At 45.0% G+C, this 27,615-nt stretch overlaps 1 protein-coding gene across 2 annotated transcripts in view; it reads right to left on the bottom strand.

Moving 5' to 3' along the window:
- The window catches only part of LOC144772339 (uncharacterized), a 68,647-nt gene extending 48,519 nt beyond the window's left edge, over positions 1 to 20,128 (bottom strand). Inside the window, exons 1-2 of one of the 2 annotated variants that reach the window (XM_078656587.1) lie at positions 19,850 to 20,128; positions 6,247 to 6,373 (exon numbers count right to left, since the gene is read on the bottom strand). In XM_078656587.1, coding sequence (XP_078512713.1) covers positions 6,247 to 6,373; positions 19,850 to 19,873 — 151 coding nt within the window. In that variant the 5' untranslated portion in view covers positions 19,874 to 20,128. The remainder of the gene's footprint in view (positions 1 to 6,246; positions 6,374 to 19,849) is intronic. The other variant, XM_078656586.1, reaches the window with a different exon arrangement.
- Positions 20,129 to 27,615: the final 7,487 nt, after the last annotated feature.

Below are 27,615 nucleotides of genomic sequence, written 5' to 3'. Positions count from 1 at the left end.
TGGAAAGGAAACAAGCTTCCGGGGACCGGTTTCTGGCATTGCAGCCGTCTTCGGCCCGGCTTGCTTGAATCCTGATGGTGCAGTGAGCAAGGGACTCATGTCTGAGCATACCCTGCCACTCCTATAGTGGCCAAAACGATTCAGAAAAGGGGGTGGTGATGGACAGAGCATCTGAATTAAACAGAACACTCATACCCAGTCAAAAGATCAGGGCTTGATCCATCACCGTTTTTTAGCTCACTGCACCATCCCAGTTCAGAACCTGGCTATATGCAAATTAGTCTGTCCCTGGCCCAGTGTATCATGGGAACAGGGCAGACCAAACTACCAAGCCAATTCTTTACTGGAAAGGAAACAAGCTTGGTTTTTGTTCTTTTCTGGTTAAAGCAGTCAGCTCACTAAGATAAGAAGGGTAAGAAAGTCACGGTATGAAATTTGATGGCGGGGGTAATGGGGGTACACGAGATATAGGTTAAAACCTGGGTGGAGGGAGAGAGGGGAGCGATCATCACGAACCAGAGCGGCTACACATAGGTCTCCTTGACCTATTTGCCAGTAAGAGGGGGGGGTGGAGGGGGGGGGGGGGAGAAGGAGTCAGGATGGGTGGGATGGGGCTATTAGGGGGTAAGAGGGGGGAAAAGACAAAAAAAAGGGACAGGAAACTTAAGGAAGCACAGAGTGACTCATGTTAGCGCACAAGGGATACAAGCAAGACAATCGATACAATTATTAACACAATCATCACTGAACGCAGCAATACGTAGGAGGGGTGTTGATCTACCCCAGATATATAATCAGTACAATAGTATGGGCAAACCCTTCCAGGTATTTTAATGAGTTGTATGATAGCTACTATTAATGTAAGTGGCCTTAACGATGCTGGAAAGAGGTTGAAAGTGGCGGCTTTATTTAGAACATTACGGTTAGACCTGGTCTGCCTCCAGGAAACACATGTAGAAGATTCCAAGGGGTACCTTCTTGACCAACTAGGATTTGACGTTCTGGCAAGAACAAAGCAAGCAACTAAACACAGGGGGGTGGCCGTATTAGGAAGACGGAGGGAGATAGAGGTGCTAAAAAAAAAAAAAGGAGGATCAATGGGCAGGTGGGTAATTTTGGAAATAAAATTTAAAGGAGAGAAATGTACAGTAGTGTCCATATATCGTTCCACAGAGGATGACCCAGAGATATTCCAATATCTAGACGCAGAACTGGCACTATGGACCGAACCAATTATTTGCTGTGGGGACCTTAATATTCATGACCCCAGCAGTTCATTCACACAGAGAAGAGGACATTATTTAGGCAGAAAGAGGAGTATATAGGGCACTGTCGGATATGGTTATACACAACTCTTTAGTGGATCCTTGGGTTAAGCTGAGACCAGGTATGGATGGCAGCACATTTTATTCAGCGCCCCATAAAGTGTTGGTTAAGTTGGACTACTTTCTGATATCCACTCCCCTGACGGTAGGGGCTCAGATTGAAAAACTGCCTAGAATTGTATCGGACCATAGTCCGTTGGTTTTAACCATTAGATTAGGTCAGATACACCGGAAGGATATACAATGGTCATTCGATAGAGCTCTATTAGAAGATGAAGCATACAGGGTCCACATGTCAGATTGGATTAGGATGTATTGGGATAGCAACAGAGGTACTGCCCACTCGGGAGTAGTCTGGGATGCTTTTAAGGCCGGGGTGAGGGGAGAAACAATGAGCTACGTACTATATAAGCAGAAAAAGATAAGAGATAAAATTAGGGAAATTTATCAAAATTTGTTGTATGAAGAAAAAGAATTGGCAAAAAATTTACAATTGAATACACCAATTGAAGAACACCTCCTTAAGATCATTGCTCTTAAAGCAGAAGCTACAGAAAATCTCGAAAAAAGCAGCAGAGAATTACTTGACCAAGAAGGAAATTGCGTATGAATTAAGTGAAAAGGTGGGACACTTACTAGCGGTCCGCACTAGGCAAAAATTAGCAGCTTCAGATATCTTGGAGATTAGGGATGGGAGTGGGAACTTAGTTTCAGAAACAGCTAAAATTAGGGAGGTTTTCAGACAATTTTTATGAAGAGCTGTACGCAGGGGGCAGAACAGGGACTCTAAGAGAGGTAGAACGCTATCTGAGAGACATTACTCCTCCAAGAACAACTATGGAGGAAAGGGAGATGCTGGACTCGCCCTTTAGTTTAGAGGAGTTCCTCACGGCACTGAAGATACTACCCTCAGGCAAGGCAGCGGGACCTGACCAACTTCCGATCGAGTTCTACAAAGTGTTTCATCAAGTCATAGGCCCAGATATGTTCAATGTAATGCTCAGAGCACAGAGGGGGGAAATTATTCCCGAAGCCTGGGGGGAGGCGGATATCATTGTCATCCTAAAAAAGGGCAAACTACCATCGCTACCTGGATCATACAGACCCATCACGCTAATGAACGCAGATACGAAACTGTACTCCAAGATACTAGCTAGCAGATTAGCTGGTGTAATAGAGGGGTTAGTAAGTCACACCCAGCATGGGTTTATCCCGGGTAAAAGCACCACACAACATATTAGACAGCTTGTTACAATGTTTGATGCGGCAGGAATCCTGGGAGACCCTATGGCGGCGCTTTTTTGGATGCCGAGAAGGCGTTTGATAGGGTCTCCTGGGAATACCTCTGGCACACGTTAAAGTGGAGTGGAATCGGGAAAGGCTTTATAATAGCAATGCAGACTCTCTATAAAAACCCGTCAGGAAGGATTAGAGTTAATAGGGGATACTCAACATCAGTCAGTATTAAAAGTGGGACGAGACAGGGATGCCCATGAGACAGGGATGCCCATCATCTCCACTCCTGTTTGCACTTTATTTAGACCCACTGATACGCAAGCTGGAGAGTAACTACAGGATTCCATCTATCAGGCTGAACGGATGCGAGGCAAAGACGCTAGCCTATGCAGACGATTTGGCCATCTTGACATCCAACCCCACCGAGGCAATAAGGGAAATGGAGATTGAGACACATAAATTTGGGCAAGTGGCAGGATACAGTCTAAATAGTTCTAAAACACAAATTGTCTGTAATCAACATGTTATTTGCAATGATCAAAGGGTGGTGGACTCAGCAATATACCTAGGGGTGGCAATTACAGCTGATCTAGACTCAGTGGTTCAGATTAATCTTGCGCCCCTGATGAGTAGGGTAAAAACAGATTTAGAACGAATGAACAACCTACATCTTTCGCTAGTTGGATGTACGAACGCCATAAAGATGCTGGTCTTGCCCAAATTTTTATACTTCTTTAGGGCAATACCTCTGTTTTTCGAGGCAAAATGGTTTAAAGAATTGGAGAATATACTGAATAGGTTCATCTGGGCTCACGGCAAGACACGTAGGGCCTACAGATTTATGTCATTACCGAGAGAAAGAGGAGGGTGGGGAGCGCCTGATTTTAAGTTATACTACTGGGCAGCTGCATTACAGTACATGAGGGGTTTAATTGGAGCGGGCGGATTAGATCAGAAAACCACCAACGATTCAGCTAGGATATACTCTGCGGAGTTGGGGTCAGATGTGGATAACTGCTTACTGAAATGTACTGACTTCGGATATTACAAAAGGACAAGATTCAAAACAGTCCAAGCTGCAGTTAAGATCTGGACTGCTGTTATGAAGAAGGTTGGAATTGGCCGATATAATTATTATACCAGGATGTATAGAAATGTTTCGTTCCCATCACAGATTTTTGGGGACATGATTATGGCAGGGTGGGCAGATAAGGGGTTAATTCAAATGGGCATGTAAGGGATATGGAGGGTGTGATACAATTTTCAGATTTAAGGTGTAAATATGGTTTGGATAGGAGGGACTTTTTTAAATATTTGCAAATAAGAAGTTTTCTCAGGGATAAGCAGGGAGGGTCAGTGGGTTTCAGTAAGGTAGAAATTATGGAGAAAATAAGATTGGGCGGAGACTGATCGATTCGAAGCTTCTATGTACGCCTCACAGCAGAAAAACCAGATGATTTGGACAAACATAGTGCCAAGTGGGCAGAGAAATTGAGTGGGGAGGCTAGCTGGTTTCAAGAGTCATTGGATCTAGGACGCACCTTATTATGCTCAGCACCACTGCAGTCTCAACAATATACAACCTTGTATTCGTTGTATTTCACACCTGCAAAGATTGCAAAGTGGGGGGGGCAGCACAGGTATTACATGCCCAAGGTGCAGCTCGCCTGACGCTGATTTGATACACATTTTTACTGTGTGTCCGCAGTTGCACACCTTATTGAAAGAGATTGAGAACTTTTTGGATTTCTCTCTAGGCATTCAAATCACTTTAAACCCTCCCCAAATATTATTAGGGTTAGTCATAGATAGCAGCATCATTCATAGAGAATTCATTTTTGTAGCCATGGCAGTTTATAGACTCTGTATCGCCAGAACTTGGTTAGATAAGTATCCACCAGCAATGCACGTCTGGTTGGCTAACCTTCTGTCAACGTATAATTTGGAAAAGAATATATATGCACGAAAAGGCAGGAAAGGAAAGCGACTAGGTTTAAGAATTTGGGACCCGGTCAGAAGATGGAGAGAGGGCCTGGGGTTATCATGAATAGGGGGAAGTAGGATTTGACAAAGCATATATATATATATATATATATATATATATATATATATATATATATGAATGAGTTGAAATGAAATATATTGTATTTGCTGAATAAACAAAATTCAGGATACAAAGTAATATTATTATGATTTTATCATATGTGTTGATCGAGGGACGTCAAGAAAAGTACTGATAATTGTATGGAAACGAATTTATTTGATGAAGTGCGTTGTAATGTGTTAACTGTGCAAAGTAAGAAAGAAAAAAAAAGAAAAAAAAAAGGAAAGGAAACAAGTTTCCGGGGACCGGTTTCTGGCATTGCAGCCGTCTTCGGCCCGGCTTGCTTGAATCCTGATGGTGCAGTGAGCAAGGGACTCATGTCTGAGCATACCCTGCCACTCCTATAGTGGCCAAAACGATTCAGAAAAGGGGGTGGTGATGGACAGAGCACCTGAATTAAACAGAACACTCATACCCAGTCAAAAGATCAGGGCTTGATCCATCACCGTTTTTTAGCTCACTGCACCATCCCAGTTCAGAACCTGGCTATATGCAAATTAGTCTGTCCCTGACCGTTTTTACAATTACACCGTAACAAAGTGGTTCTAAGAATGAACCCTAAATTCCTTCCTAAAGTAATTACTCCTTTTCATGTAAACCAATCAGTTGAGTTACAAGTGTTTTTTCAAAACCAGACTCAGTAGCAGAAAGAGCTTTACACACACTAGATGTCAAAAGAGCTCTTCTCTATTACATAGATAAGACCAAGTCCTTTCGCAAAACAAAGCAACTATTTGTAGCCTTCGCTCCACCACATAAAGGCAATCCCATTTCAAAATCAGGCATTGCACGGTGGATTGTTAAAGGTATACAAATATGCTATCACAAAGCAAAACGCACATTAACAGTTCCTCCTAGAGCGCACTCCACACGCAAACTAGGAGCCTCCATGGCTTTCTTAGGAAACATTCCTCTAGAAGACATATGCAAGGCAGCAACATGGTCTACAACACACACCTTCACTAAACACTATTGTATTGATGTGCAAGCCAAGCAGCAAGCTGCAGTAGGCCAAGCTGTCCTTAAAACTCTCTTTCAACTACTGCAACAGACACAGGTGACCACCGCTAGGGGAAACACTGCTGCACAATCAATGCTAAGAGTACAATCTGCAGCTCATATGCCTCAAACAGAAAATGCTACTTACCAGTATGCATCTGTTCTTGGCATGTAGAGCTGCAGAGTTGTACACGCCCTCCCACGGACCTGTATCTGTTCCAGTTTTATCTTAATTAGATATACACGCATGGACATATTTTCTTCTTTCTACTAACTCCATCATTTCCCATCATGGCGAAAAACAATCTAAGGATGGAGCCGATGCCCATGAGCACTATCGTCCAAGGGAGGAGTCACCTATCTCGTGACTACAAAGACTTCTTCCAAGACGACAAAAACATGCAATCATCCGAGCCCAACACCAGGTGGCGATCCAATGCTAACTGTACAATTCTGCAGCTCTACATGCCAGGAACAGATGAATACTGGTAAGTAGCATTTTCCTTACCACCTATTATAATAACCCTAAACCAGCCAACAGTCTATTTAGGTACATACTGCACAAACGTCATTGTACTTTACCCAGCAACAGGAAGATTTGGTGTATTTCCTTCATCACATTTGTATATACATCCTTCTGCCATTTGTGCAAAAGCTCCCGCTCCACCTGTGAGAAACAGGCAACAACATCCTGGAACGTAAGCAGCGCCTGGAAGAAGAAATTAAATTACAAACATTTATATCTCACTCAGAAACTGCTCAACCTTGGGTATGATGTAGAAGAAGAAAAAAAAAGTGTTCAGTACCACAGTCTTGGGTGCCCAGGTCCTATATTACAATTATATTGATGTGATGACAGGAGAGGGATGGTCTCAGACGAGACACGCATGGTACCCATGACAGATGACACACAGTGTGCCCGCTTCACACCAATACAGCATGGATAGGTCTAGGCAGAATTAAGCTCCTACTGACTGCACAATGGACCAATTAGAGATACTCTCCACACTATCTGTCTATTTTGTTTGCTGTTTTTATTGAGGTAGGAGGCAATATTCATGATACAAGGTATAGACACATCAGAGTAATATCAACATGTTTCCTAGTTCACAGTTCCTGAACATCATAGGATTAGAGAGAATTCAAAGTTGCATTGTACATTGTTTTTCTTGGAGGGTTGATCCCTCAGGTATAACAGAGATCAGATAAACAAAAAATGTAACATACCTAACATCCCCTCCCTCCAACGATTGTCCAAGTTACAGACTTAGACGGAGAGGCACTGTTGCATTTCCCTTTTTCTTGCTTTCCTTTCTTTCCCTGCTATGCTCTGCCTGGAGCATGGAATGCTGTACCTGTGCTGTACAAACCCCGTTCCATGTTCCAGACTGGGCAGTTAGATCTGTTTTTCATTGCTTCTAGACCGAGCAAGGACCGAGGACTTCACCTGCTACGTTAATTTTTGAGGCACAGGTGCTGTGAAGTCTTCGTCTGAACCCATCTGCGTTTTGGGTCTTTGATGTATCCTCCTTTCTGCTGTTTATCCTCCCGCACCGCTGCCGGTGAGAGCCTGATGAGAGATTTCTGATTTTTCCTGCTTTTCAGCGTGCTTGTTCCCGGTCTCATCGTTTAACAGATGTATTCTTCTTGCCTCATGCCTTCTGGTGGATGTCGGAGGAAGCACGGTGACGTCTTCTGCAAATTCCATGAATTTTCTTGCCTTCCTGAGGATTTCTTCGATTTTTGAGTGCTTGTACCATTTTTGTGGCCAACTGACGCTTTCTACTACGTCAGGTTCGTTGCTTGGATACCGGCTGTGAGGTCTACAACTTCGGCACAGTGGTTTACCTGGTTACACTTCCTGACGCTTATTCACGTCTCTCCTCCTATTGGTCATGCCGGCGGCCATTTTGGAAGAGGATCGAGACGGTGATTTGACTGCGTCTATCCTTTTGTAGTGCTTCTCTTCACCGCTTGTGTCGGAAAGTGCATTTGCGCTCATTTCAACTGCTCCGCTTCACCGTTAAGGGTTTGAACTTTATTTATTAACGTTTTTGAGGTACTTTTACTAATTTACTTTGATTCTATATTGCTCAAGAATTTACAACTATATTGCGACCAGGCAATTTACTACGTTCCACAAGTGTGGGTGTCCTCATATGGTATTTGGATTCCTGGCAGATTTTAATATTATTCATTTTATATACTGTTGCAACCAGGCAATTTAATGTGTTTTACAAATGTATTTTGTTAATACCAGCCTGTTTGTTCGGTGACAGGCACACGTATTACATATTAATTCCAGATTTAGTGAATCTCTTCACAATTACATTACTTTACCCTCTCATCTATTTCTTTACTGTTACATAACTGTTTTGCCACCATGGATGTAGGACGTTACCACGCATGCTGTTACAACGCAGTTTTTACAACGCATACCATTACAACGCATAGCGCTTTGGGGTGCTGGATAGTGAATAGTTTAATTTACTATTCCAACTCCAGTCCCCGTGGACACTAGGGAAGGTGTTGGATAGTAAATTAAATCTATTCCCTATCCTAGAGCGCCCCCCAGCGCAATGCGTTGTAATGGTTTTCGTTGTAAAACCTGCGTTGTAATAGCACTGCATGTTAAAAGTTGCATTGTAAAGGATGTTTCCTTCCCGTCACCATTCAATTAGATCCGCCATCTAAATTTTTACAATCAAAAGGTGAACCACCAATACCCTGGACAAGAAGGAAGAAATAATTTTTTACTTACCTCAAAGCTATGGATGGAGAGCGTATGTCTGCAGAAAGAAAAAAAAACATTTTCCTCCATTGCTTAGGCTCAGAAGGACAATTGGTTTAATGAACTCTTCCTCCAGTCAGATCCAGTGGTGATTGCAATGTATATGATGAAGCAGTTTTACGTATAGAGGGTAGATTTAAACCAACAGCTAGTGTAGCACTTAATAGATTTAAATTGTATACCAGAGTTCAAGATGATACTGAAAGTTTTGATGAGTTTCTTACAGCTCTTCGTGCATTATCTTTACACTGTAATTTTGGTTTAATGACTGACGAAATGATCAGAGATCATATTATTGTACATGTAAAGAGTAAAAAAGTCCAGGAATGAAAAATAGGAAAGCGAAAATCCAAAAACGGAATAATGAGGGGGAAGGACAAAGTACAGGAACTCAAAACAGCCCAGTCGCAAGCCCGCTCACTGCACAAGCGGCTATACCTACAACGAGCTTCAGTGATGCGGGTTCTATTGAGCTGGGAGCTGTTTTTTGGGCCAAATTGGAACTTATTTTCACAAAGACTTGTCTCCCTATCTATGAATGACTTACCATGATAGAAAACAGACTCCTCCACCTAGAATCATTGCACAAATCCGCCGAGGCATGGGATGGTTTACAGGACACAGGGGCGAATGGAAACCTTGATAGGTCGCAACATAACTGAGCTCCTTTGGTGGTACCACCTAATGACCCTCCAGCCAGACCAAGGGATATTGTTGTAATGAATAATAATGACAATCAGAAGGGGGGGGGTTCCTGGGGGGGTGAGTGGGCTTCAGAACCAACAACCCCGAGCAAGCAGAATTATGCCCCAAGAAGGATTAATAAAAGCTCTACCACGTATAGATCTTCCCCCAGAGTCATTACCATATGTGGTGGTGCTTGCAGGGGTCCCAGTTTTGAGCCAGGGGAAAAAGGAGGATTATAATGAGCTCAAAAATAAATGCATGCAGTGGCTTTACCTCAATAGGCCACTCCCCTTACAGGTCCCTGTAGAAATCTTGTTTGCAAGACGAGTAGATTGGGTGGGGCCTAGGCAAAAAACTATCCCGGGAGATTGCGTAATAATCGTTTTAGGAACAGCCATGCTGTGGAATATCTTTGAAACTGGGCTCCAGCACGGTCTGATACGCAAATTCAATCCCTACACCTATCCTACTTCTATCCTGCTCCACAGCCTGATCGCAGCCGAAATAGAGGTGGACAGCCCTGGGGGGCCCAGGACATGTTTCGCCATAGAGACCAAGTGGGGGCAGTAAATTGGAAGGGTGTAAATATATTTACCCCTATACTTGCAACATTTCCCCAAAGCAATAGATTTAGTACCCTAGATCCAAGTGGATTGACGGCTTGGGAGCAGATCGCCTACACTCCCAACGATTGATGGCCAGGGTTCAAGAGTAGTTAGAGTGGGATCCAATGTTGAGATAAATGTTATCCCAATGAATACCCAGCAAGAGGGTGCAGATGGCAGGGTGGCACCCAGGGCTAATGCGGGACAGGCCGCGGGGAGCGGCTATGTGGCCGTACATTGTGGAGCTCAATCCCCCGTGATACAGGTGGATGTTGGCGGTGTTCCATCTAAAGTGGTAAAGGGAGGGGTTCAGGAAAGAACCCAGGGGGGTAAGCGGTCAATACGCACTAGAAGGGAAGAAACTGGCGAAGCCTCCAATGCTGGGGAAACCAGCTGCATGAGGGTATTAGGCGAAACAAGGGCTAGAGTTACGGGTGGAAACATTAAAATTCTCTCCTGGAATTTGGCGGGAATTAAAAGAAAATTATATTCCCCGGAGTGGGGACTGTTTATAGAAAAGTGCGATATTTGCTTAATGCAGGAAGCGTGGGCACTGGAAGAGACCTCAATGGCTGGATTTGCCACTTTTAATATACTGGCTACATCACGGGGCAAGGGTAGACCATTGGGGGGTTTAAGCACCTGGGTGGGTACACACTTGGGTGCCAAAGCAGCCCATATACCAAATAACTCACCTGATATTCAATGCGTTGTTTTAACGCTTCCAGAACTCACACAAATTGCCCTACTTAATATTTATTCGAGGCCTATGCAGAGTGGGCATGAATCTGTAATCATGGACGCATTAAGGCAGTTCATCATGACCCTCGACCCAACAGTTGCCTTAATAGTAGGTGGTGATTTTAACTGCCAATTTGAGCCTCTAAGCAGCGCAGATTTAGATGGACTAACCGATGAGGATCAGTATTGGCGTATTCCAGAACCACAGATAGTACCTGTTAGAGCATGGACACCCCTAGTTCTTCAAATAAATTATTTTTCCCTCTCATTGTCCTTGAGGGACTTGCATCGGGAGGACAAAATCAGATATACCGGGTCTATCAACCTTTAATAGAGAAGGACAAAATTCCGTCATTGATTACATACTGGTTGAACTCAGACACTGGGATAAGATCCTGGATTTCAAGGTTCACCCGAGGAAAGACACTGACCACAATGCCCTGGTCTTGACATTGAAACCAGGGAGTTTTGGGTTGTCAAACCCCGTTCCCGAGCCCAACATTGCACAACTGCCCCTCCTGCTAACCAACAACAGGCGGAGAGTTAAATGGTCATACTTACAGGGCTCCCCGACTAAACTTGCAGGTATATCTCAACAGGCTTTGCCACAGTTGATAGAAATGGGAGAGATTGGGGATAAGGACACCTACCAAGAATCTTTGATTAGGCCTCTGGAAATTCATAAACAGATGGTTGCTAAACTGTCTGATCTGTTCTACCCCGAAGGAAGCAAGAAGGCAAGCCCAGTTGCAACCCACCCCTGGTATAACGTTACTTGTCGGAAAGCAAAAAAAGATCTGCTAACCGCAATAGAAGTAAAGGATAAGCCAAGCATCAAGCAATGCCGGCTTAAGTATAAACAGGTTATCAAAAGGGAAAAGAAAGATTGGGAAGCAATTAGATGGGAAGATCTAAGAACAGCAGGGACTCTAAATCATTTTGGGCTATTGTAAGCTCTGGGGCGAGAGAGGGCAGAACAGCTTCCGAAACGAACATAGCAGCTGTCGTCTGGGAAGCCCACTTTGAAGCTCTCTATGCAAATTCTGGTGAAGAGGGTCCCTCGTTTTCGAGCCCTGGACCCCTCCATGAGTATCGATTGGAGGGGTCCTGGGATATCACGCCAAGTGAGGTCAAAATAGCAATAGTCAAACTCCTACCCAACAAGGCGCCCGGCCTGGATAAGCTCCCAGGGGACTTATTTCGGTCTGAACCGAAAATTTGTGCACCATACTTGGGTGCTCTTTTTAATGCAATACTAAAGGACATGTACCCGCCAGATACCTGGCGTGGAGCGGAGATAGTTCCTATTCACAAAAAATGCTGTCCCCTAATGCCGTCTAATTACAGGCCTATCAGTTTGATAGACACCACACAAAAACTGATGGGAAGGATCATTTTAGATAGATAGCGTCCAGGGGTGGATAGAGGAAAATGAGATTCTGAGTACTCTGCAGGCTGGGTACTTCAACCCTTGATCAGATATTTAGACTCCAGGTATTGTTTTGGAAAACGGTGAGTGTGGAGGGTGGCAGCCTCTACCTCACCTTTGTTGACCTGCGGGCCGCATTTGATTTAGTGCAGAGGGATAAGCTGTGGAGTGTATTATTTGATCTGGGCTTACCTACTTATTTATTGGATGTGCTAATTAGACTCCATACTGATAATTATGATAGTTATGCTCAAGTCAGGTGTGGGAAGTATGGAGAACTCTCGGCCCGCTTCCCTGTGAAAAAGGGGGTGCGCCAGGGGTGTGTCCTGGCCCCCACCTTATTCTGTCTTTATATAAATGGGCTAATGGACCACCTGCTTGGAGTAAAGGATAATGATGCCCCTAGGCTAGCCACAGGTCGGGTGCCCGCGCTGATGTTTGCGGACGACATTCTGTTGTCCAAAACTTCAACAGGTATCCAACGAACCTTGGATGGTTTTTGCCACATTCTGTGCTTTGCGAGGTCTAGAAATAAACTCAGACAAGACCAAGTTTATGATTTTTAATCCCCCAAGGCAAACCCGTCCAAATCCACTTTTGAATGGAATTTCTTTGGAGCGAATTAAGACCTTTGAGTACCTAGGCATCACTTTGACTGAACATCTCGACTGGGATATCCAGTCAGCAAAGGCGGCTCTCAGGTTATCTCAAGTGGCGGGGGAAATTGGAAAAGTGCACAGAATATCTGAACTTAGTTTGTTAGTACCAGGATCGGCTTACCCGAGCTGTGGGACAATCCTGAAGAAACTTGTCCAGGGCTATCCAAGACAGTGTTGGTCCACCACTTTAGGTACCACAATTTACTATCTCTCCATAGATGTACTACAGTGGGAAGACTAACAACAGAATTCCTCCAAGTAAAAATGTAACCTAAAAAGGAGGACCTTTTGGATTTAATCTATCCCCATTGGCGAGGAAACTTTACATGCAATTTAGGATTGGCAGTCTCCCGCTTAGGGCATTTACCAGCAAATGGGCCAATACCGAGAATCAAGTGTGCCCGGCATGTAAATATAACCTAGAAGATGAATTTCATGTCCTGTTTTTTTGCCCTGCCTATCAGGTAATAAGGAAATGTTGGCTGATACCACTTTGTAGAAATGTAGGCTTCAGTCAATGTGCTCAAGCACGCAGGGTTTTAAAGTATGACACCCATCCACCAATTGTCTTTGCTGTTTCGCGGTTCCTAATTGGTATGTGGCACAGACGAAGAAATTTTTTATAAAGAACATATGTAATTATAATAGTGTATTCAATGAACATCTTGATAACTACTAAAAGTTTAATTCGATTTTAGATGTATGAATTTTATTGTATATGTATTTATCGTTTTATTCATTCTATGTGTAATGTATGTATTTTATCTGCACTTTCATGGTCCGCGGTGACCGAAATAAAGTTATTGATGATGATGATGATGGTATTCAACTCACGTCGCATGGAATAAAGGATTTTTTTTTTACATGTGTAACATCAAACATATCACCACATCATTATATGAACCAAGGGAAAATGGTCAGGTAGAACCTTTCAATCATGTTCTTAAGGATAGTGTTCAGTCAGCTAAGTTGTCCAGTGAACCATGTCAAAGTCAAGTCAAAGTCAAAGAATTTATATAGCGCGCTACATACCCAGAGGGTCTCAAGGCGCTTGAGGAGGGGTGGGGAACCATGGATGGATGTGGTGAGAAAGAAGTTGTGGATGTATTGTATCACTCCACACTCAGTTACTGGTAAAAGTCCTTTTAGGTTATTGAAAGGAAGAGATCCTTCTTCAGAAATGTGTCCTTGGTGGATTAAAAAACTAAACAAAACTGATGACAAGGTTGACATCAATCTCATTGCTAATCGTGTGGAAAAAAAACAAGAAAAAATGAAAGAACTATTGGATTCAAAAATGAAAGTCAAAGTTCCTGATTTTGTGGTGGGAGATTTGGTCAGGATCAAAAAACTTGGTTTCTTAGCGAAGGGCTATTCCAAGTTTTATCAGCCTATTAAGATTATGAAAGTTCGTAAAAACAGTATTATCACTCAGGGTGGCAGAGTGTGGAATGTTAGAAGAGTTGCTAAGTGTAAACCTTTACAATGTGTTAAACCTCTTATCTTACGCAATCATACTAATATGTTTGATGCTGTTCCTCAATCTACTCATTCTGTGGCATCCAGAGTCAAGAGTAATGCTAGACAGATAAACATACCGAGAAGATATATCTGTTAATGATTTTTAGTTTTCGAGTCAAGAGTAATGCTTGTCTATTAAATATGCTGTGAAGTTATATCTGTTGATATTTTTAGTTTTGTTAGGAATGAGATGTGTTGCATTTCCCTTTTTCTTACTTTCCTTTCTTTCCCTGCTACGCTCTGCCTGGAACATGGAATGCTGTACCTGCACTGTACAAACCCCGTTCCTTGTTTCAGACTGGGCAGTTAGATCTGTTTTTCATTGCTTCTAGACGTACTGTGCCTCACTTCGTTTTAACTTCAAATAAATTATTTAAACTTACCTGATTCCTGGATTTCATCTTTACAGGCACCTTCATCCCGTAAGTGCAATACCACTAAGTACCTGTGTCCTAACCCTACGAAACCATAACAGTACTGAGTCGCCCCCCTGTGGTGTCCCAATCTTCCATTGCATTTACAGAATCACAATGTTAGTATGCAGTGTAAAGCTATGTTTGCCAGGTTGGTCATCCTTGGCAAAGTCTTTGAATTGCTTTCGGAGCATTTACCAGGCTTGAGCATTAAGGTACTTTGGTAAGCCCACCCTCTCCTCTCTGTGAAGCAGTGTACTTTCTGCCCTTACACAAGAGGCAACCGCCCGGCGCATACCTGCAGGTGTGGTGGGTAGCTTCCAATGTGTACCAACGGTAAATTTTGCGAAGATTAGGACCAGGTCTAGGAATTTAAGTGCAGGCATTTCCAGCTTAGGTCGAGGAAACAGTCCCAAGAACACTCCCTCAGGTGAATCCAGCATGGGGAGGCCAGTCGTAGCACTAATTGTTTGTAGTAATCGAGATCAGAAGGTGTGCAACAAGGGGCAGGACAGTGCATATGGAGAAGATCCACATCAGGAAGGGAGCACAGGGTACAGCAGTCATTGGAACCGGGGAAGATTTTATTTATACGGGCCGGGTTGAGGTAAGCCCTATTTAAAACACTGAATTGGATGTATTTGAATCGGGCCCCCCTGGCTGCTCTATGATGGTATTCAAGTACCCAGTTTCAAGAGTTTGGCATGGTCTGTCTCCCATACGATTCAAAGTGATAGGCAACATCTATCAGACTGATGCTCTATAAAGCGACCGAACCGGTCTCTCCTGGCTGTGCAGCTTCCAGATGGTGGTCATTATGTGATCCTACCTAGGAGCAGGAGGAGATGGAGATCAGGTAAGGCCAGGTGCTCGTTTGTCCCTGCCACCTCTGATTGTGTGAAGAAACGGGTACGCTGGCCATCCAAAATGCATAACTTAGCAGGAAATATTAAGGCGTAGTCAAGTCCCAGTTCAAGTAGTTTCTTCTTCACCTGTGTAAATGATGCCCTTTGCTTTTGGACCGAGAGTGTGTAAACAGGGAAAAACATCACATTTGCAAGACAAATAGTGCCTTTTTCATGGGGTGCTGTCAGAATCTCATCGTGGTCACGATAATTCAACGGTCTGGCAATCATGGGTCGGGATGGGGCACCGGGGTAGGGGTGAGTGCTGAGCCGGGAACATATGCTTCTGTTCAAGCACGAAATACGAGAAGAGTACACCAAGCGCAACATCACATTTAATCCAGTGCTCCAGGAATGTGACCGGGTTCGCCCCCACACCGGCAGGCCTACAATTCGCACATTATTGGGATGAGAGTGGGCTTCTGCATCGTCTAACTTACTCTCTTCCATAAATAGTCATTCCAGAATCAATAGTGTTTGCTCTCCAATGTGTTGGGTAGACAGCCTCAGTTCAACAATGACTTGAGCATTTGTGTGTATCCTTTCAGTTTCTGTTGATTCCCCATATCGTTAGTAAATGAGTCAATTTTTGCCTCAAAAGCATCCCTGGATTCCGCACTAGCAGCCAATATCTTGTCCAGTTAATCCAAGGGGGAAGCCTCTGCAGGGAAGGGAGTCTACCTCCCAAGAGAGTGTGCAGTAGTCACAGTGGGTGCCTTCTGCTTTGAGTAAGGCTTGGCAATAAGGAACGCAGTGCCTGCGATTGGTGCGCAGGTGGTGAAGCTCCTTGTTGTTTGCACCCCCTATCACATCCACCCATAGGAGGACATAACGCTGGGCGACAAGGAATATGTTGGATGAGCCAAAAGGACCATGAAGGAGCACCCACATGTGATTATCCTGGGACCCGCCTCACCCACGCAAAGTAGGAGCTGAGAGCCTTGGGGTACGAGCAGTCCCAACCTCAGCAGCAATTGAGGGCTCACCTTACCTCCTCCGGAACCTTCACAACTCATTCCAGCAGTGGGACCTCCTGCACGATCTAGGTCCTCCGGGGGGAGGGGAGGCTCCAGTACCAAATGTGTACCAAATGAGACCTGAGGCCCCTGAAGGCCTAAGGTCTCATCGCCTAGAGAAGTGTCACTCATGAAGCCGCCGGGCTCCACACTAGTGTGCTGGATGGACATCTCAGAGTCCAGTCAGTGCTTGCACCCTCACAAAGCCCGAACTGGGTCCAAACAATGCGCTGTGTATGTAAGGAAGAGGGGGTATCCCCGACTAGAGTTCCTAATACGGGATAAATACAATGTTTGAAAGAAAGAAATTAGGAACTAGTGTTTGAAAACCATGGACATAGACGGACTATTGACAGCATAGACTATCAGCCTTGTATAGATCCCAATTCTAGTTACACCATTATAAAAACTGTATAGGATCTGACAACAGTAGTCTGTATATGTAGACAACAAGTCACATATATAATGAAGGCATGCACACAATAACTATGTATATCCAAATGATAACTGTGCTTTTTATTACAATGAAAATTCAATAAAATAATTTTGTATCATGCTTCCTGTCTCACTATAGTCTATGCTGTCAATAGTCCGTCTATGTCCATGGTTTTCAAACACTAGTTCCTAATTTCTTTCTTCCAAACAATGCGCTGCAATGAAATCTGCAGTGCTGGTCACAGGCATGCAGGACCAGCCCCACACGGCGCCCCCTAAATAGCGAGTGGAATCATGGTGAGCAGCTCTCCAGGGTGAGTTGTGTGTTCTACAAATACACATAACATAATAGATGTCACTCTCTGTCAAACAGCAGACCATGCAAGCTTTCTTGAAAAGCCTGCCACCTATGGAAACCAATGGGAACGAAGAAAGAAAAGACATCAAGCTGCAGTAAATGAAGCAGCCATCCTTTAGTGATGAGGCTTTCATATTATTAAAGGTTCAAATGTTAAGTGAGTAAGTAGTGCCTGCTGCTGTGCCATCTTCCAATATACAAGTGCAGGTTGTGCACTGGGCCAATATACAAGTGCAGGTTGTGCACTGGGCAAAAACAATCTAATGTATTATGGTTAAATGTTTTTGCATGTTAAAGATATACCTTTATATTTCTCAAGAGAGTTCTTTTAAAATGTGTGTTGCATGATTTAGATACTATGTTCAAGGTTCAGCTGGTGTACAGGCCTTTAGAAACCAGCCAGACCTTTGGCACAGTTGTCCAAATAATGACAGGATTAAAGTAAAGGACAAGGAAGTGCTTACAGTGAGTGGGTGTGTGCGGGACAATGGTGATGTGAAGGAGATTGAAGCAAGGGTATAAAGGATAGAGTGGAAAGGCGCCGCCGAAGGGGAATGACATGAGTGAGAGATATGCAGATGGAGAATTTCAGAAAGATGTGGAAACAGAAAGGTTGTAAGTGTCTTAAAAATTGACAGTAGAGGAAAGAGGTGTGAAGGAAAAAACATGCATGTGTGGGACTCAGAAGAACAGTACTTACACAGACCTCAATAATGTTTAATTCAGATTAAAGTCATTGTTACTCATTTACCTTATACAGCTAATATGCATTGGCAAAGCCAATAGTTCTGGCTTGCTTTAGGCTTATGTCCATTGTTGCTATCACCTTGATACATTAACAACAATTTAACACAGAAGCACCAACATCGTTGTTGAGTAGAAGCTATGAGAGGCACAGAATTTTAGTTTACAAGTTTTTTGCCATGCTCTTATTTACATAGGTCATGCCTCCTGAAAAGGATTCCTAGTTGCACTTCTTAGGCCACACTTCTTTTTTCATCCCACTTAAAGCCTTGAATGCCATCAAATACTGAGGCAGCAATCTATGCAATATTTTGAACAGGCACCGGGTAAAACGTTATGGGGCCTTCTCTGGACGAAGATGAGGTGTGTGGAATAACTCTTCTCAGGAATCCCAGTGCTTTCTAAGAAGTAGAATTGTGGTAAACCTGCTTAATGGATATTTAATCTCATGCAAAGTGTCACTGAGATGTTTAATAAGAACACCCAAGTGTCACAGCAGGCAGTGCAGTTATGAAAACATCTGGGAGATTTCTGGCCCTTGTGTTGAGTGATCTAACATGCAAATCAGGTCAAATGCTGGCCAGGTGACAACTCTATCTGTATCTTGCAATGTCCTCTGTGCACAATTATTAGAAGTAATTCACCTCACATGTAAGACAACCACACACAGCTCATTAAGTTTCCGTCAACAATCAATCAATCAATTATTCAATCAGCATTTATGTAGCACTGTCACCCCCTAGGGGTATCTGGACGCCGTGGATGAAATATCTCCATTGAAGAGCCAGGTCAGAAACAAGCCGAAAGAGAAAAAATAAAGATCATAAACTAACAGAAAGAGGAAAAATAACACGCAGAAAGTGGCAAAGTAAAGGTTAGAAACAAGCAAAAAAGGCAAAATAAAGATCAGAAAGAGGCAGAATAGGTCAGAAACTAACAGGAGGCAAAACGAGCAGTGAGAGGCAAAAATTGAGGGCAAAGTTGGGCAGAAAAATGACCAGCTAGTGAGCATAAAGAAGGCATAAAGTGAACAGAGGAGGCACAAACCTAAGGCAGCAGAGGGTAGCAGACTGTGGGCAAGCTGGACAGGAGAACTGTTGCAGGGAGGGCTGGTGCGAGGACCTTCTTAATGGGGTTCTGCTGCGGACCTCATTAAGTAGGCCCTGGGAGGAGTTCTGGGTAGCGGGAGAAGAGAAACAGAAGGAAGAGAGAGGAAACGAGAAGGAAGAGGTAAAGTAAAGATCAGAAACATGCAGAACAAGGAAAAATGGAGGTCAGAACGAGCAGAAAGAAAAAATATAGGTCTGAAATGAGCAGAGGAAAAAAATAACACACTGAAACAAGCAGAAAGATGCAAAACAACAGACAGAAAAAGGAAAAAGGAAAAGGCAGAAAACGAGCCGAGGAGACGCAAACCTAAGGAAGCAGACTGCAAGCAAGCTGAACAGCAGGGGGGGCGGGCAGGAGACAAGTCCAATGGGGTCCCGCTGCGGCCTCCATGAAGTAGGTCCTGGGGGAGAGGACGGTCCGCTGGGCGGAGGGAAATGGCAGGAAGAGTGAAGAAAAAAACAGAAAGAGGAATAAAAAATAGGCAGAAAAAATAAAGGTCAGAAAGATGCAAAAATAACGGGCAGAAACGAGCAGCAAGAGGAAAAAATGAACAGAAGGCAGAAAATGAGCAGAGGAGACGCACACCTCAGGCAGCAGAGGGGGCTGGATGAACAGACCCGTCGCACTCGGGGGAGCGGGTCCTGTCACGGCACCGCCATCACCGGGCAACCACGGTATTGAATGAAATATTGCAACATTTTAAAACAAAATATGTTATATCGTGACATTCTTCACAGACAAAAAGCCGAGCATGTACACAATATTACTCACTTTTTCCGACCCCTGGCTGACCATTTCTCTCCTCCTCCGCCGTGTAAAGTCAGAGGTGGAAACGCAGCCTGGACTGACGCCGGGCCGAGGGTGGAGGGTAAATAACACCGCTGTCCGGGCTCCCGGAAATACCCCAGTACGGAAGAGAGGTCAAAGTTCAGTACATGGCTCCCCCTGAATAACGGGAAACAAGTCCGAGCAGCAAAGCGCCTAGATGTAAACAGCGCCCGGAAACAAGACCAGATGAGAGACGCAGCCACAGCGCGTTCTGCGGTGACTGAGCATGCGCACAGAGGAGATACTTATCTGTAGCGCACGCGCAGAGAGGAGATATCTATCTCACGCGCATGCGCCCAGAAACAGACCAGGGAAAATGCACCTCCACATCACGTTTCGCTGCTACTGGGCATGCGTACTGAGGAGATTTCAGTTCTCCGGCGCATGCGCAGTCAAAAGACAGTGACATCCCACATATGTGTGAAGTGAAACTGGGTTCTCCGAACCGTCTTTTATGTGTGGTTTTTTTTCCTGCAGTTTTGATGTTGCGCGAACTCGACCCGGAGGTATCGGACTGGTTACCAGGGTTGGATTGGGATTGAAAATCGGCCCGGGCACGCAAAAAAAATCGGCCCACGTTTGCATAATGCCTCAAATGACTGCTTCGGCGTAACCTTCTAAAAAAAAGCGAGAGGGTAAAAAAAAAAAAAAATACCCATAAAATAAATGTACACGTTAGTTTACACTGCTGAAACACACCTGGAAACAAGTGAGGCCACTTCTACTCGGGCCCCTGCCCCCGCTCAGAATGTGCACACGTCAATGGGCCGGCCAAACAGGCAAAGTTGCTAAACAGGAGGTAATGAGCGCCCATCTGCCTATAGAAAGGCCACTCAGACACCCACTGGCTGTTCGCACAATAGAGACAGCGCCCAAATCGCCCCCAGACTGCTAAAAAAGGCAGCCCACAGCAGGAACTCGGACTCCGGAACCTCGGGCATTGTCCAAATGCCCGCGTTACCAATCCGACGCTGCTGGTTACACTACACATTTGTTTAGTCACAGGGAGATCAAGTGATTTGCCTCGAATCTCAGGGAAATCAAATTATGTTGAAACCGGATAGATTGATCCAGCGCCGAGACTCGAACCTGGGGGTCCATTAGGATGGCGGGCGGATCGCCATCGTCATGCAGGCAGTAGCGATCCGTCTGCCAATCCTTGCCCGTCCGCCACCTTTCCCCCCCCCCCCCCCGACATAGTACAATGGCGGAGGCAACCGTGGCGGACGGGAACACCGTCCGCCGCTTTTCCGCCACGGACACCTTGCGACCGTGGCGGAAAAGCTCTAATATGGTGGCGGTGTCTATCAGACACCGCCAGCCATATTAGGATGGCCTAAGGGGAATGCCTTTCCCTGGCAGCAATGCTGCCATGAAAAGGCATACGGTTCCTGCTTTGGGGGCCCGTTGCGGGCCCCCAGGGTGAAGGGGGGTGCACATGGAGTGAAGTAGTGTGGCTCACTGGTTAGAGGCGGCAGACCCGAGAGCAGAGGACGGCCCGGGACCAGGGTTCGATTCCCGGCACGGCAGGTTTCTGGACCAGGGTCAGCGGACTCGATAATTCTCTCGCCTCGGTGCCCACTCTGATCAGCGCTCACACTCGGCAATTCTGGGCATTAGCTTGCCTCATCTTCACTAACGGCCCCACCAGACCGCCGGGGATGCCTGGTCTCACCCTGGAGATACCCATTAAGGGACCATCTCTCAGGGAAGCCAGGAAGGGTTTCGCAGCGGTCGAAGCGCCTTGGGACGCTACGGGTAAGTAGTGCGCTATATAAATGCCTATACATTTACATACATACATACATGGGGGGTACCTATGGTACCCCCCTGCGTTTCACAGCACAACATGGCAGGCACCGCGCGGTGCCTGTCATGTTGTGCTGTGAAACGCACAACATGCATTTTTCACATTGCGGCGGCCGGTGCTTTATGCACCGTCCGCCGCAATGTTAAAAATGCGGGATGCACCCGCCACTGTGGTGGGTGCATCCTAATTGGGGGCACGGTTCCTCCGCCCTTGTGGCGGACAGTACCTGCCCCAGAAGTCCATCCGCCATCCTAATCGACCCCCTGGTTCTCCCAGAGTGCTAATCTGGAAGATCCGGCTGCAACACTATGTCCCAACGATATCTTTTTGCTCTTCGCGACCTTAGCACACGGGCATTACAGCAATTTACACACGAACCGGTGGTTGCATGTTTTTAGCCATGAGGAGGTTAAGATGATGTTTTTAGAACCGCGCGAGCCGTGCTTAAATTGAGATTGTGGTTTCTGTTTCTGGTGCTTGGCACTGGCACTCAATTGTCAACACTGGTCCTTGTGACATTCTGTCACGAGGTGGCACTGTCTGGATAATTTAGAGATGACCACCACAGGTTAATTCAATATACATTAAAATGACTATGACCTGCCCTTCAAGCCATTCTTATAGCTTTGGAGGCCTGAAATAGTCTGAATTGTCACACTTGTGATGGTTAGTAGTTGTGCAGTTACTATCATTGGCAGCATGGCAGGGGCAATGTGTGGTGCAAACTGCAGTGGCCTCCTGATGAGAGCCCTGGCACTTATTTATTTTACAAATTAAGCACTGCCTGCAAGTAATGGAAATCTATCCCTGTTCCTGTCACATATTTGAAGTATCTGTCCCATAAATCTGCTAAATATCACGTTTTATTCTAGTCGATAGATACAGTCTGGAGGATATCTCCTGATGCTGCTTAGTCACTTGTCAATCAGGAGATTGTTAGGTAAATAAGTGGTGTGGGAAGCTGGCTGTGACACTCAACAACACAGCTGTGGGGAGGAGGGGTATACAACATTCTGGACAATGTAATTCCATCAAAGAAGAGTAACAAAACGGTATCTCAAGATAAAACCCCCTGGTATTCACAAGAGCTAAGACAATTAAAAAATTAATATAAAAAATTGGAAAGGAAATGGTGAATTAACCCTTTCGCTGCTGCGGCAATTCCTCCGCAGCGCTAAGGGGCGGGGGGGCCTGGGCGGCGCTCCGACGCTTATGACGGAACTGCTCTGTCACGCCCCTCGAGTGAGCTGTGCTTGTGACGGAGCGGTTCCGTCACGTCCCCGCCCGCTCAATAGAACGCGCCACGCAGGCGCGAATTCAGCGCCACGCAGGCGCAGCGAGCGGGCCGTGACGGAACCGCTCCGTCACCAGCACAGCCCACCCGAGGGGCGTGACGGAGCGGTTCCGACAAACGTGGGAGGGGTTAAATATGATGATTTAAGTAAACAGACCTATAAAGCGTCTTGAAAAAAATATCATCAAGTTATCCGGAGAGCCCGTGCAAATAGTCTTACAGAAAGGATCCACCAATCGGCCAGCTCCTCAACAGAAATTTACAAAATAGTAAATTCCTTTCTAAAATGCGATGTACCACAAACAGGTCCTACGGCATCAGAACACTGTGAACCTCTGGCAAACTATTTCTTAAGAAAGTGAAGGACGTTTCTGACACTTTAACAGGCCCCCCAAACCATATGGACATTACAGACAATTGTTTGAAAGCTAACAATAACAAGGCTGTACTCTCTGCCTTTTCACCACTGACTACAGAGGATGTTATGGCTGTAACACCCTCAATTAAATGGTCTCCGCTCGATCCAGCTCCGATTGATATTCTAGTGAAAGGGGGCCTGCCTGGAGATCTTCTATTACATGACCCCCCAATCTGGGCCAAGTATATAGCTTCTTTAATGGCTCTTATTCAGCTAGGCCATCCTATCCCTGAATCATGGAAAGGGGCAGAGGTGATCACAATCTTTAAAAAAGGAGACAGAGAGGACCCTGCCAACTACAGACCAATCAGCTTGATTGACACCATCCAAAAGGTAGTTGGCAGGGTCATTATAAACCGAGTGGAGACCTGGTTAATGGATAACGACATTCTTACGCACTTTCAGGCTGGTTTTAGGCGGAATGTTGGTGCTATGGACCAAGTTTTCCGGTTTTGTGCCGTTTATTGGAAGACAGTATCGATCATTAAGGGCTGCTTGTATCTGGCTTTCATTGATTTGAAAACGGCATTCGATGTCATCCCTCGTGCCAAGCTATGGGAGATTTTACAAGACATGGGGTTCCCAAGCCCATTACTCCAATTAGTTATTAAAATGCACGAGAACACCTATGCAAGAATACGGTGGGGCAGGCAGGGTCAACTGACAGAGAGGGTACCGGTCAGCAGGGGGGTTCGGCAGGGATGCGTGATGGCGCCAACACTATTCTCCCTCTTCATAAATGGGGTGGTGGACCATTTGAGGGAGGTTCCGGCAGATGCCCCCGTCCTTGCCGGGGAGAAAACTCCGACACTCCTCTTTGCCGACGATACCCTCTTGATGTCCAAAACCCCTAAGGGTCTACAAACGCTGCTTGACCGTTTTTCCCTATTTTGTGATGACCGTGGGTTAACTGTCAACACCCTGAAGACAAAACTAATGGTCCTAACCCCCAACAGAAAGATCAGGAAGGTTCATGTTACCTTGCGTGGATCCCCCTTAGAGGTTGTGAATGAATTTGATTACCTCGGGGTGAGACTGTCTAACCGAATGACCTGGGATTCTCATATTTCCAAGATGGTACTTAATTTAAAAAGGGTGTCCGGTGCAATAATAAAGAACCAGCGACTCTCTATAAGTAGACCGGTAGCCCCTGCTTTAATAGTCTATGAGGGGAAGGCTTTATCTTCGGCAGTTTATGGCGCCGAATTATGGGGGGCAGAAAACACTAGGCCACTGGTAATTGCTGAAAATAAGTTTATTAGAGACTTAGTCTCACTTCCGACTTCTTCACCCTTGTTACCCCTATTTTTTGATATGGGTAAAAAATCAATCTTGGATAAAGTTCGGCTAAGGCCATTGTTATTTTGGGTGCACCTTAGAAGAACCGAGGAACTTACGGGGTATGCTCGAGTGTTGGATGAGCTAATAATTCTTAATGTTTCTAATCAAATAAAATGGCTCAACAACCTCAAGAAATTAGTAGTGTCATTAGGTCTCGGGGAGTCTTGGGTGTCACAAGATCCTCCCCCAAAAGAAATTGTAAAGAAATTGTATTGGGACTGGGTTGAGGCCAAGATTAACAACAGCTCAAACTTGGGCACCTTAACAATGAATTTCCTTGTTCATAAATCATCCATGAAGTTGGAACCGTTCTTGGATTTTATCCAAGTAGCTAGTCACAGAACCTTATTCCTGAAATTAAGGTATGGCACCTTGCCTCTTAATGGTTTTTTGGGAAGATGGAAATCTAAGGGGGGAACTGAATTAAAATGTCCAGGTTGTCATTGTCCTGAGGAAACCCTTCCCCATTTTCTATTTGCCTGTTCAACATATAAATTTGTCAGAGCTAAATGGCTGAAACCTGTATGTAGGGAGTTGGGTGTAAAAGATTATATGTCAGCCCTACGTATTATCACTACCAACACGGTGTCTATGTACATTGTTTGCGGGGTGGCTAAATATTTGGGGGGCGCCTGGTTATTACGCTCCAGACTGTTGAACAATGTGTAAATACTGAGAAAGGGGAAGACATTCTTTTAAATATTGTTTTTTACTTGTTTTATGAGATCTAATTGTAGTACTATGGAGTATTTGTTTTTATATGTTTGTATGTTTGTACTTTTATGATGTATTTCCATCGAATAAAGTATTACAACAATTCCTTTCTAAAATGCGATGTACCACAAACAGGTCCTACGGCATCAGAACACTGTGAACCTCTGGCAAACTATTTCTTAAGAAAGTGAAGGACGTTTCTGACACTTTAACAGGCCCCCCAAACCATATGGACATTACAGACAATTGTTTGAAAGCTAACAATAACAAGGCTGTACTCTCTGCCTTTTCACCACTGACTACAGAGGATGTTATGGCTGTAACACCCTCAATTAAATGGTCTCCGCTCGATCCAGCTCCGATTGATATTCTAGTGAAAGGGGGCAGTGTGATGCTTATTGCCCTGACTGAGCTGAGCAATCTTCGCCTGAAAAACTATAGGGTTCCAGAGATTTGGAAACATGCTATTGTCTGTCCATTACCGAAGAAACCAAATTCAGACCCAGAGATAATAAGTAACTACAGACCCGGCTCTCTGCTACCTGGGGTTAACAACATTTTGGAAAAATAATCGATAGAAATATTACAGATTATTTGGAAATTAACCACTCGCATGCTCATGACAAACCCCCGGCTGTAATGCTTCACGGTGGGCGTGAGCGCACGACGGCCGGGGGCCGTGCAAACTCCGCCCACTCATAAAAACTCCCGCACAGCATGAAAATTTGCTACACACGCAAGGGGTTAATGACATTCTTCATCCAACCCGGACAGGTGTTTGTACTGGCTATACTACTGAAAAAGCTCTTTTAAGGACAACGGAAGAACTAAAAATGATCATGGACCACGGCTAATCTACAGCACTGATCCTTCTTGATTTGAGTGTCGCTTTTGATACGGTCTCATACACCAATCTTCTCCATATATCGGAAGAAGCTGGTATCACAGGTACACCCCTTAGGTGGCTTGCCTCATTTTTGGAGAAGCGCAGCTCTCTGGTTAGTGAGGGCCCATTCATGTCATCTAGCCCTCCTTTGCTTTGTGGAGTTTCCACAGGGCTCGTCTTGGAGCCCAGTGCCTTTTAACATTTATATCTACCCATGGGCAGATATTTGTTCCTATGGCCTGAAGATGGTATCCTACGCAGATGGTACCCAGTTGATCATCACCTTGGCCCCAGACATGGACACCATTGCCGCTGGGCTTAATAGCTGTCTAGAAAAGGTGTCTAAAGATCAGTTGGCTAAATATAAATGGTGAAAAAACTGAGGTCTTTGATACTAGGGAACAAACCAAAGCTCTAGGATTATATATTCTGGCCACCAGGCCCGGACTGGCCGTTGCGGGCACCGGGCGATTCCCCGGTGGGCCGCAAGATTGGGGGCCGGTTTTGGGCCGTTTTTATTACAGGGCCGTTTTTGCAGCATAGCTGCAAAATTGGCCCTGCAACAAAATCGGCTGAAAACCGGCCTCGGCAAAGAGCTTGACGGCACCCCCAACCCCCCGGCGGGGGGATAGCCGGCCGAGCACTTTGTCAGGGCCAGTTTTGGTTCCCAGTCCGGCCCTGCTGGCCACCGTCCCTAGGGTAATGCCCAGTCCCCAAGTCAGAAGTAAAAAAATCCTGGGCTGGTTCTTGACAATCAGTTAACCATGGCCTCCCAAGCAAAAAGGTGTCTGGCTGCTGCTTTGGCATCTTAAAAGGCCTGAGAAATGTGCTGAAATGGCTCCCGATAGATGCACGTAGAACTATGATTCAAGGCCTTGAAGGAAGGATGGTTTTTTAGATGTCAGAGGAAGGGCGCACTGCCAGTATGGAAGCACTGTAGGACCAAGTGGAGTGTGGTGCAACTGGGTGAGTGGATAACCATATAACCACTCAAAGGAGAAGCCAGCAAGCTGACTAATCCAACATAACAAGAAAAAACATACCCTATGCACACACTTGACAGGTACAAAATGGGACATTGTTCCATTTTGTACCTGTCAAGTGTGTGCATAGGGTATGTTTTTTCTTATGATTCAAGGCCTGATTCTATCGTGCTTTGATTATTGCAATATTTAGGTAGTCCAAAATCAGCAAGTTCATTCAGAACGCTGCTGCCAGGATACTGTTGGGTAGCTCGAAAAAACAG

Source organism: Lissotriton helveticus, chromosome 8, assembly GCF_964261635.1.
Source record: "Lissotriton helveticus chromosome 8, aLisHel1.1, whole genome shotgun sequence".
Taxonomy (NCBI): domain Eukaryota; kingdom Metazoa; phylum Chordata; class Amphibia; order Caudata; family Salamandridae; genus Lissotriton; species Lissotriton helveticus.
This window is presented reverse-complemented; position numbering and strand designations above follow the sequence as displayed.